The sequence below is a fragment of the Castor canadensis genome, chromosome 14 (genome assembly GCF_047511655.1).
Source record: "Castor canadensis chromosome 14, mCasCan1.hap1v2, whole genome shotgun sequence".
Classification (NCBI taxonomy): Eukaryota; Metazoa; Chordata; class Mammalia; order Rodentia; family Castoridae; genus Castor; species Castor canadensis.
Genome location: NC_133399.1, coordinates 57,394,452 through 57,406,602, shown reverse-complemented (window position 1 = coordinate 57,406,602; position 12,151 = coordinate 57,394,452). Strand labels below are relative to the sequence as shown.

The following is a 12,151-nucleotide window of genomic DNA, read 5'->3' as shown; positions in this document are numbered from 1 at the left end:
ATTTATCTATGCTGTCTCTTAGTTGCTGTGCTGCTGGGGTTTCATTGAGAAAGTTCTTGCCTATACCTACTAATTCCAGAGTATTTCCTACTCTTTCCTGTATCAACTAGAGTTTGTGGTCTGACATTAACATCCTTGATCCATTTTGAGTTAATATTGGTATAGGGTGATATACATGGATCTAGTTTCAGTTTTCTGCAGACTGCTAACCAGTTTTCCCAGCAGTTTTTGTTGAAGAGGCTGCTATTTCTCCATCGTATATTTTTAGCTCCTTTGTCAAAGACAAGTTGGTCATAGTTGTGTGGCTTCATATCTGGGTCCTCTATTCTGTTCCACTGGTCTTCATGTCTGTTTTTGTGCAAGTACCATGCTGTTTTTATTGTTATTGCTTTGTAATATAGTTTGAAGTCAGGTATTGTGATACCTCCTGCATTGTTCTTTAAACTGAGTATTGCCTTGGCTATTCGTGGCCTCTTGTGTTTCCATATAAATTTCACGGTATATTTTTCAATCTCTTTAATGAATGTCATTGGAATTTTGATGGGAATTGCATTAAATATGTAGATTACTTTTGGGAGTATCGACATTTTTACTATGTTGATTCTACCAATCCATGAGCATGGGAGATCTCTCCACTTTCTATAGTCTTCCTCAATCTCTTTCTTCAGAAGTGTATAGTTTTCCTTGTAGAGGTCATTCACATCTTATGTTAGGTTTACACCTAGGTATTTGATTTTTTTTGAGGCTACTGTAAATGGAATTATTTTCATACATTCTTTTTCAGTTTGCTCATTGTTAGTGTATAGAAATGCTAATGATTTTTCTATGTTGATTTTATATCCTGCTACCTTGCTGTAGCTATTGATGTTGTCTAGAAGCTTCTGAGTAGAGTTTTTTGGGTCTTTAAGGTATAGGATCATGTCATCTGCAAATAGGGGTATTTTGACAGTTTCTTTACCTATTTGTATTCTTTTTATTCCTTCTTCTTGCCTAATTGCTCTGGCTAGGAATTCCAGTACTACGTTGAATAGGAGTGGAGATAGTGGGCATCCTCATCTGGTTCTTGATTTTAGAGGGCATGGCTTCAGTTTTTCTCCAGTAAGCAAAATGCTGGCTGTAGGTTTGTCATATATAGCTTTTATAATGTTGAGGAACTTTCCTTCTATTCCTAGTTTTCTTAGAGCTTTTATTATGAAATGGTGTTGGATCTTATCAAAGGCTTTTCTGCATCTATTGAGATGATCAAGTGGTTTTTGTCTTTGCTTCTGTTAATGTGGTTTATTATGTTTATTGTTTTTTGTATGTGGAACCACCCCTGCATCCCTGGGATGAAGCCTATTTGGTTTGTGGTGAATAATCTTTTTGATGTGTTGTTGAGTTTGGTTTACCATTATTTTGTTAAGGATTTTTGCATCAATGTTCATTAAAGAGATTGGCCTTAGTTCTCCTTTTTGGAGGTGTCTTTTCTGGTTTTGGGATAAGTGTAATACTGGCTTCATAAAATGTGTTTGGCAGTTTTCCTTCCCTTTCATTTCGCGGAACAGTTTAAGGAGGGTTGGTATCAGTTCTTCTTTAAAGGTCTGATAGAATTCAGCAGAGAATCCATCTGGTCCTGGACTTTTCTTTTTGGGGAGACTCTTGATTGCTGCTTCAATTTCATTTTGTGTTTTAGATCTATTCAAGTGATTAATTTCCTCTTGGCTCAGTTTTGGATGATCATATGTGTCTAGAAATCTGTCCATTTCTTTAAGATTTCCAAATTTAATTGAATATAGGTTCTTGAAGTAGTCTCTGATGATTTCCTGGACTTCCATGGTGTTTGTTGTTATCTCCCCTTTTGCATTCCTGATTCTACTAATTTGAGTTTTTTCTCTCCTCATTTTAGTCAGGTTTGCCAGGGGTCTATCAATCTTGTTTATTTTTTCAAAGAACCAACTTTTTGTTTTAATAATTCTTTGTATGGTTTTTTGGTTTCTATTTTGTTGATTTCAGCTCTTATGTTTATTATTTCTCTCCTTCTATTTGTTTTGGGATTTGCCTGTTCTTGTTTTTCTAGGAGTTTGAGATGTATCATTAGGTCATTGATTTTGGATCTTTCAGTCTTTTTAATATATGCAGTCATGGCTATAAACTTTCCTCTCAGGACTGCCTTTGCTGTGTCCCATAGGTTCCAGTAGGTTGTGTTTCATTTTCATTGACTTCCAGGAACTTTTAAATTTCCTCTTTTATTTCATCGATGATCCATTGTTCATTAAGTTATGAATTATTTAGTTTCCAGCTGTTTGCATGTTTTTTGTGTTTACTTTTGTTGTTGAGTTCTACTTTTACTGCATTTTGATCAGATAGTATGCATGGCATAATTTCTATTTTCTTATATTTGCTGATACTTGCTTTGTACCCTAGGATATGATCTATTTTGGAGAAGGTTCCATGGGCTGCTGAGAAGAATGTATATTGTGTAGAAGTTGGATGAAATGTTCTGTAGACATCAAGTAGGTCCACTTGATTTATTGTATATTTTAGATCTTGGATTTCTTTATTGATTTTTTGTCTGTATGACCTATGTATTAATGATAATGAGGTGTTAAAGTCTCTCACAACCACTGTGTTGGCATTAGTATATGCTTTTAGGTCTTTAAGGGTATGTTTGATGAAATTGGGTGTGTTGACATTGGGTGCATACAGGTTGATGATTATTATTTCCTTTTAGTCTATTTCCCCTTTTATTACTATGGAATGTCCTTCTTGATCTCATTTGATCAATGTAGGTTTGAAGTCTACTTTGTCAGAGATAAGTATTGCTGCTCCTGTCTGTTTTGGGGGGCCATTGTCTTGGTAAATCTTCTTCCAGCCTTTCTTCCTAAGCCTATGGTTATTTCTGTCAGTGAAATGGGTCTCCTATAAGCAACAAATTGTTGGATCTTCCTTTTTAATCCATTTCGTCAAGTGGTGCCTTTTGATGGGTGAATTAAGTCCGTTAACATTAAGTGTTAGTACTGATAGGTATGTGGTGAGTCCTGCCATTTCGTTGTCTTAGTTGTTTGAAGGTTTGATTGTGTCTACCTAAGTTGAGGTTACTCTCTACTTTCTTGCTTTTTGTTTTCCTGTGGTTTGGTGCTGCCTGTCTTTTCATGGTTAAGTTGGGTTTCCCTTTATATATGCAGAATCCCTTGAAGAATCTTTTGTAGTGATGGCTTTGTGGTCACATATTGTTTTAGTTTCTGCTTATCATGGAAGACTTTTATTGCTCCATCTATTTTGAATGGTAGTTTTGCTGGGTAGAGTATCCTGGGGTTGGAGTTATTTTCATTCAGTGCCTGGAAGATCTCACCCCATGCTCTTCTTGCTTTTAATGTTTCTGTTGAGAATCTGCTATGATTTTGATGGGTTTACCTTTCTATGTTATTTGTTTTTTCTCTCTTACAGCCTTCAATATTCTTTCCCTAGTTTCTGAACTTGTTGTTTTAATGATGATATGTTGTGGAGTAGCTCTATTTTGATCTAGTCTGTTTGGTGTCCTCGAGGCCTCTTGCATCTGTATGGGAATATCTTTCTCTAGATTTGGGCAATTTTCTGTTATTATTTTGTTGAGTATATTACTCATTCTCTTCGCTTGCACCTCTTCTCCTTCTTCGATGCCCATGATTCTCAAGTTTGGTCTTTTGATGGAGTCGGTGAGTTCTTGCATTTTCTTTTCACAGGTCTTGAGTTGTTTAATTAATAGTTCTTCGGTTTTTCCTTTAATTACCATTTCATCTTCAAGTTCTGAGATTCTGTCTTCTGTTTGTTTTATTCTGCTGGATTGGCCTTCCATTTTGTTTTGCAGTTCTGTTTCATTCTTTTTTCTGAGGTTTTCCATATCCTGGCTGGTTTCCTATTTAATTTTTTTTTTCCTGAGTTCATTTTTCCTTTTATTCATTGTGTTCTCTGTTTCACCTTGGTGTTTATACAGTGCTTCTATGGTTTCCTTTATTTCTTCTTTTGTTTTTTCAAATTCTCTATTTTTGTTGTCTTGGAATTTCTTTAGTTTCTCCTGTACATTTTGGTTGACCCTATCCAGTATCATCTCTATAGAATACTCATTGAGTACCTGTAGTATGTCTTCTTTTAAATTATTCTTGTGGGCTCCATTGCGTTCTTTGGCATAGTTTATCTTCATTTTGTTGGAGTCTGGATCTGAGTATGTGTTTTCTTCATTCCCCTCTTGTTCCTGTACTAACTTTTTGCTGTGGGGAAACTGTTTTCCCTGTTTTTTCTGTCTTCCCTTCATTGTCCTTGGTGTTGTTACTGTCTCTGTACTGTGTGCAATTAAGTATTTTCTAGCTTGTAATAATAACAATGGTAATATTTTGAATGGAAGGGTGAGAGGAGATGGAAAACAAGAAGTTAAAGAAAAGGGAAAAACAAATAGACAAGTGGGAAAAACAAAACAAGGAATCAAACAAAAAAGTTTCAAAGGTATAAACAGGGAGCATTAGTGTAATAATCTACAGTAAGCTGAACATGCATTAGAGAGACAGAGAGTGGATTGAAAATAAAAAATAAAATGAATAAAGATAAGAATAAAAATAAAAAATAAGTAAATGAAAGAAATATATATATAGAAAAATAAAATAAAACAAAATGAAAAATAGAAAAAAAAATAACCTCCAAGTTCAAATGCAATGAAGTTTCAGTCTTAATAATTTTGGTGTGCGTCTCAGCCTCCAATCCTAGAGATGGTGCCTCAGATGTTGTTCTGTAGTTGTCTCATCAAAGGGGATGCATAGGTTTCTAGGTCCCCCTGCATTCTCCAATATGCAGTCTTTCTCTCCTCTTCTCTACAAATAAAATCTTTCTGACCTTTGCAAAAAAAAAAAAAGGGGGATGCATAAAGTGGATCAAAACTGCACATGCACACAAAAGAAAAAACCCACCAAGTGTCCCAAGTTCAAATGCACTACAGTTTCAGTAAGTTTTTCAGTATGCAGGTGTAATTCGGTTGTTCTCTCATCAAGGGTAGGGAGAAAAAGAAAAAAAAAAGAGTCTGGAGACATTTCTGAGAGTGGTATCTGCAGCTGTGGCTTGCCTGCCTGCTGCTGTCAGCCTGCTGTTGCTGGAGCCGTTATTTATGCAGATCTCTGGGGTGAGCTTAGCACTCACCTGGCCCCGCAGGCTTTGTTTACTTGGAGTTCTCCTGAGCGCGAGCCTCTGCTACAAGCTTTCCCCTTTCCAAGCACTGGGAAAGGTGACACTGCACCTGCATTGTCAGGCCTGCGTGTTTGTTTACAGCTCACATGGGAAGTGGGTCTTCCCCCCTCTCCTGTGGAGTGTTCCTCCCTCCACCACTCTCACAAGCTTCCCAGCTCCTGGTTGCTGGGCATGCATCCCTGCTCCTGCCAGAGCCTCTCGGGCCAGCCCCGGCTTGTTTATTTACAGTCCCGGGAAGGATTCCCTTCCCCCAATCTTCAGCGCTCAGTGCACCCCACCCTCTTTCCTGTGTGTCTTTATTGTTCTTATTGCTTAGTACTCAGTTTCTCTTTTTTCCCTGGGTGGAGGTCAGTCTGTCCAGGGGGCTATGCTGCTCTAGCCCAGGGTTGTCTGTGGGAGTACCGTGTACCACTTAGCTCACCTTGTCCACGTCTTCCAAGGCCGTCTGGGTGCGGGTGACTGGTGGCCTGGGAGCCCTCCTTGTTTCTCCATTTAACGTGAAGTGGAGATGCTCTGTGCTGGCTGAAGGTGTGGAGGGGTCAAAGTTTTGCTTCTTCTCGGTGGTTTTGCCTGCAAGGTGTGTCTCCAGTGTCTCTCCAAGATTTCACTATAGAAGGCATGCTTTCTGCTTCCTACCTCTAGCTGCCATCTTGGAATCTCCCCCCCTTTCATTTCTAATTTTATTAATTTGGGTCTTTTTCCATCTTCATTTTAGTCAGATTTGCCAGGGATTTATCAGTCTTATCTTTCTTTTCAAAGTGTCATCTTTTTATTTTGTTGATTCTTTCTGTGGTTTTATTGGTCTCTGTTTTGTTGAGTTTAACCTTTATTTTTTCTCCTTCTGCTATATTTGGGTTTCGCTTGTTCTTTTTTTCTAGGAGTTGGAGATAAAGCATTAGATCATTTATTTGAGATCTTTCTGTGTTTTTAATACATACATTCATGGCTATAAACTTGCTTCTTAGCACTGTCACTGCTCTGTCCATAGGTTCTGTTAGATTGTGCTTTCATTTTCATTGAAGTCCAGGTATTTTTTTGATTTCTTCCCTTATTTCTTTGATGACCCACTGATCATGTTGTAGCATGTTGCTCAGTCTCCAGATATTTGAGTATTTTCTGCTGTTTCATTCTAGTTTTACTGTGTTATGATCAGACAGTATGTAGGGGTTATTTCAATTTTCTTATATTTGTTAAGATTTGCTGTGTGATCTAAAATATGGTTTTCTTTATAGACAGTTCCATGGGCTGTTGAGAAGAATGTATATTTTTCTGTTGCAAGATGGAATACTCTGTAGATGTCTGTCAGGTTCATTTGATCTATGGTGTCATTCAATCCTAGAGTTTCTTTATTGATATTTTTTCTGGATGTTCTATCTATTGGTGATAGAGGAGTATTGAATTTTCCCAGTATCACTGTATTGGGTTCTATCTGTGTTTTTAAGTCCAGTAGCATATGTTTAATGAAGTTGGATGTACCAACATTGGGCACATATGGGTTAACAATTTTTATTTTGTCTTGATGTATTGCTCACTTTATTAGCATGAAGTGATCTTTGTTGCTTATGACTAATTTATGTTTGAAGTCTACTTTATCTGATATAAGTGTAGCTAATACTGCCTATTTTCAGGGGCCGTTCATGTGGTAAGTCTTTTCTATGCTTTATGCTAGGCCATTTTTTTTTTGTTTCTGTCTGTAAGGTGGATTTCTTGTAAACCATAAATTGTTGGATCTTCCTTTTAAATTCAGTTTCCTAATTGATGTCTTTCCATGGTGGAATTGAAATAATTAACATTCAGTATTAATATTGAGAAATATTCATGCCATTTAATTGTTTTTGTTATATGGGAGTTCATGTGTGTGCAATTAATTCTATGGTACTCTCTAATTACTTGTCTGCTCTTCTCTTTACATTTAATTATTCCTGTACTTCCATGGCTATGTTTATTTTCATCTTCTGTGTAGTATTCCTTTCAGAATCTTCTGGCTTGCTGGTTTAGTAGGCATGTATTGTTTTAGTTTCTGCTTTGCCTGGAAGAGTTTTATTTATCCTTCAATTTTGAATGATAATGTTGCTGAGTGGATTATTCTAGGATTGAAATTGTTTTCTTTCAGTGCTCAAAATACCTTACCCCATGCTCTTCTTGCTTTTAAGGTTTCTGTTGAGAAATAAGCTGCTATTTTGATGGGTTTGCCTTTATTTGTTATTTGATTTTTCTCTCTTACATTCTTCAGTATTCTTTCCTTGTTCTCTGTGCTAATTGTTTTAACTATAATATGCCATATAGAGGTTCTATTTTGTTCATGTGTGTTTGGTGTCTTAGAGACTTTTTGTACCTGGATGAGCATCTGTTTCTTGAGATTTGGAAGTTTTCTGCTGTTGTTTTGCTGACTATGTTTTGTGTAATTTTTGCTTGTACCTCTTCTCCTTCTTCAATGTCCATGATTCACAAGTTTGATCTTTTGATGGAGTTGGAGATTTCTTGCTTATTCATTTCACAACTTTTCTGTCTTTTCTTTATGTAGTCTCCTGTTAATCTCTTTAGTGTCCCTTTTGTTTTAAACCCTGAAATTGTCTTTTACTTGCTCTGGTCTACTGGAGTGGCTTTCAACTGTATATTTTATTTGACATTTGAACTTTTTGTTTCCAAGATTTCTGCTTGATTCTTTTTGAGACTTTTCATACCATTGTTAAGCTTGTCTTTCACATCTCATATTAACTTCTTTATGCCATTTATCTATTTTTAAAAATTATTTCCTTGGTTTTGTTCTGCTGCTTTTTAGAATCCTCTTTGAATTCATTTAGTTGTGTCCATGGCTTCTTGATATTTTTTTACTAGGTATTCTCTTGTGATTCTTTGAGTTGCTTTGTAGGTCCTCTTTAATGTGCTTAAACATTTTTGTTATCATTCTTCTGACCTCAGCAACTGAAGATTCATCTCCTTCCCTGTCTCCCAAATCCTCTATTTGTGTGAGTGTTAATCTTTTGAGAAGTCATATTCCCCTGATTTCTTTTATTCATTATGTTTCTATTTTGAGATTTGCTGATGTGTTGTTGATTATTTGGTTTGTGGGTTTAATTACGTGTATCTTTCCCTTGACTCAATTTCTATGCTCTGGCTAGCATAGTTGTTAGCTGTGTTGTTACAAGTTTCTGGTCACTGATCTGGAGGTATAACTTATCAATAACAAATTCACAGATTCAATGCCAAAACAGATATTCACATATTGTATGACCCTTGGAAATATTACCTATAAATGGCAGGTATTGGGGAAATAACATATGTTTGCATAGAGATTAATACTTAGGTAATAAAAATTACAGGGAGACTGAAGGGAGGATGGGTCAAGGAGGGAAAAGAGGTATGAGGTGTGGAGGCTATGGCTAATAAGGTCCTAATGTGTCTAAGGGTATAGTTCAGTCATTGCAGAGGAGGGTGGGATGTCAGGGATTTCAGAGTATTGGAAGGATGGAAATAATGTGTAAAGTTGAGTTAGTAGACTCCTCAGTGAATGGTTATTGTGAAGGAGATCAGGACAGGGTGGGGAAAGGGGGAGGGAGAGAAAGAAGATAGGGAGAGACAAGGAAGAAAAAGAAGAAAGTGAAAAAGCAGGGTGAAAGAAAAGAAAGCAGAATGAGAGAGGGTTAGGTAAATTTAAAAAATATGTATATATTTGTAAGCTAGGTGCTGTACCTTCTCACAGGGGCTTTCTCTGGGGCCTTGTCCCTCCTTAGTGTTGATATATGGGGCTTGGTGGCAATCAGTGGAGCCCCTCTCTACCAGACATGTTTGGGGTATGCCACTCAGGATGTTTAAGCCCAAGGTCCTGGGGCAGTCAAGATGAACTTGTTTGAATAAGTGGGTTCTCCAAAGTGTTCCCACAAAGAGTTGATGTGTGAGCAGTGGCCAGCTCCTCCCACCCACCAGGCAGGCCTGGGAGCTGGAGTTGAGATATTAGGTCAAATGCTCTTCTATGGGAAGGCTGTTAATTTCAGCTCACTACCAGTTTTTCCATGGTGGCTGAATACATTGTTATTTCCCCCAGGCTGTGCAGTCTGAGCCACTTCTCTATTCAGGTTGGATCAGCCCAGCAATTTATAAAGAGAGAGCAGGCTGGCTTTCCCTATATGGCTAGAGATTTCCCTCCATTTATTAGACCAACAACTTTGTCTAGCAGGGGTTCAGTCAGTACCTGCAAGTTGCACTGGACTATGCTGTTTCCTCCAGAGCAGATGGTATGGCATGCTCACCTTAATGGCTTGTAGTTTCTCTTGGTGATATTTAGGAGTTCTTCAACCCAGGTCCAAGTCACAGGCAGGTGGCATTCAGAGGTTCTATGTCCATAAATCTTGGGTGGGTCCAGGACAACCCAGGCTCTTTCAGACCAGTTCCCTGGCTTCTTGGGCTGTTTTGTGCTATGAAAAGCAAATGTAAAGGTTAGTCATTTTACATTGTTTTACATATGTAGGCAGGTTTCCTGACCCTTCCTACCATGAATGTGAAGTTTTCTTTCAGACATGTGATAGCTCAGAGTTCCAGGGTCTCATTATTAAGATACATGATGAAGCAATTTTCTTTGTTTGAAATAGCATTTTTACAATTGTGTTTATTATGTCAGTAGGAAAGCCAGATTTGTGCTGACATTTACTTTTGTAATGGACCAAATATTTTACTGATTGGTAAATGAATATTTTAATTCAATTGAATATTGTCATCAGAATATTATATTATGCTATGATAGAATGTATTTATACTTATCATTTATGCAACATCATAAGAATAAGAAAAGAATTATGCAATATTAACAGAAAATCCTAATTTTCTATAAAAAGTCTGATGACATTTTAATATTCTAATTTATCCTATTAACTAAGTACATGAGATACTATGCAAAGTTAAGCTACATTTTTAAAGAAATTTTCTAGGTATGCTTATGAAATACAAGAGTTTGTTTTTATATAATAACCCATTAATAATAGCACATGGAAAAAAGCTGTACATCACATGTGCTCATTTCAAAGCATATGGAATACAGATGTATTCTGAAGTCCCTATATCCCAGGGATGTAATTACCTCAAACCTAACTCCTGTGTCTGCATACTGTCATTATTGTTACCAAAAGACAACAATCCAAAATATGAAGTGCTTCCAAAAAAACTGAATTTGCTGAAAGATTTGATAATTAGGAAAGATGATGTACATACAGGCCATGTATTGGAACAATGTCAATTCGCATGTTGAATATTTCCCTTCTTAGAAAGTCTTTCACCTATTTCATCATTGTGACCTATCTATTGGTGACAGTGGGGTATTCAGTCACAGTGAGGTATCCCACTATCACTGTGTTAGGGATAAGCTATGCTGTTAGGTCCATTAAAGTTTTTTTTTTAAATGTAGTTGGATGCCCCTATGTTTGGTGCACATATGTGAAGAATTGATATTTTCTTTTGATGAATTGTTCCTTTAATTAATGTTATTGTCTCTTCTGACTGATTTTAGTCTGAAATCTACTTTGTCAGATATGTATATAGCTACTTCTGTCTGTTTATGGAGTCCATTTGCTTGGTAGACCTTTTTCTACCCTTTGACTCTAATCCAGTGTTCTTTTTTTTTTTTTTTCTTCAGTGAGATGAGTCTCTTCTAAGGAACATATGGTTAGGTCTTGTTTTTTAACCTAGTTTGCTATTCTATGTCTTTTGATTGGGGCATTGAGGCCTTTGACATTCAGTGTTAGTATTGAGAGGTGTATGGTGTCCAGTCATTTTTATTCCTCTGTTGTTTACTTTTTGCCTCTTCCATGTTTACTGGTCTGTTTGGTCAAATGGTTTTATTCTTTCTTGTATCTTCGTATCTTGTTCTAATTTCTTCTTCTGTGTGTAAGAGTCCCTTAAGTATTTTCTGCAGTGCTGGCTTGGTAGTCTTGATGCTTATGGTGGAAGGTTTTAATTTCTCCTTCAATTAGGAAGGATAGCTTTGCTGGATAGACTAGTCTGGGTTGACAGTTGCTTTCTCTCTGGTCCTGAAATATGTCTTTCCATGACCTTCTTGTGTTTAGAAATCTGCTGTTATTCTAATGGGTTTGACATTATATTTAACTTGTCTTTTCTCTTTTGCAATTTCCAGTATTATTTATTTGTTCTGTATGTTGAGTGTTTTAATTATTATATGTCTAGAGGATGTTTCTTTTTTGGTCCTGATAGCTTTGGGTTCTGTAAGCTTCCTGCACCTGGATGTTCTTTTTCTCAAGGTTGGGGAAGTTTTCAGCTATGATTTTATTGAATAGGTTAACAATGCCTTTAGTTATCTTTTTCTCCTTCTTTTATACCCATGATTCATAGGTTTGGTCTTTTTGTGGTGTCCCAGATGTCTTGCATGTTCTATTCATGATTTTGTAGGATTTTTTCCTGTTCTTTTACTGTTTGATCTACTTCCTCTATTTTGTCTTCTGTTCCTGAAACTCTATTTTCAACTTGACTTTTTTTTTTACTTTGCCTTAGATTTGTGAAAAATTTGTGTGTAGAGAACTTAAATACATGGTAAATTATTCATCTTGCAATGATACTAGAGATTGCAACAACAATGGGGTAAGTACTTGCAATGTTCGTTTTAAGCATCATGCTTTTAGCAGTTCATTGAGCAACTGGGGGATTAAAAATTTGCATTTTTTTGGTAATCTTATGTTATATGGTATCATTCAACAATCTATAATTTGTAACTTCACTCTTGTCTTCTTAAGAAATTTGCCAAAAAAAATTTAAGATGATTCTGGGTATATAAATACTTGGTAAATATAAAGGATGAATGTGTTTTAAGCAGAAGATATCTTTGGGGTGCCATCTAATGAAAATGATCTTATTTTTACATTGAAGGATGAAACTGGTAAATATACATCATTAGAATTTTTATTGCCAGTCTTGTCAACATATTTAGGGTCTTGGCTGTCCTGAAAAACCAGCAAGT

General features: G+C 36.4%; 1 protein-coding gene across 1 annotated transcript in view; it reads left to right on the top strand.

Moving 5' to 3' along the window:
* LOC109676412 (disintegrin and metalloproteinase domain-containing protein 5-like) overlaps positions 1 to 12,151 on the top strand; it is a 208,130-nt gene that overhangs the window by 111,972 nt on the left and 84,007 nt on the right. Inside the window, exon 17 of the mRNA XM_074053314.1 lies at positions 11,689 to 11,775. Within this exon, the coding sequence (XP_073909415.1) occupies positions 11,689 to 11,775 (87 nt within the window). The remainder of the gene's footprint in view (positions 1 to 11,688; positions 11,776 to 12,151) is intronic.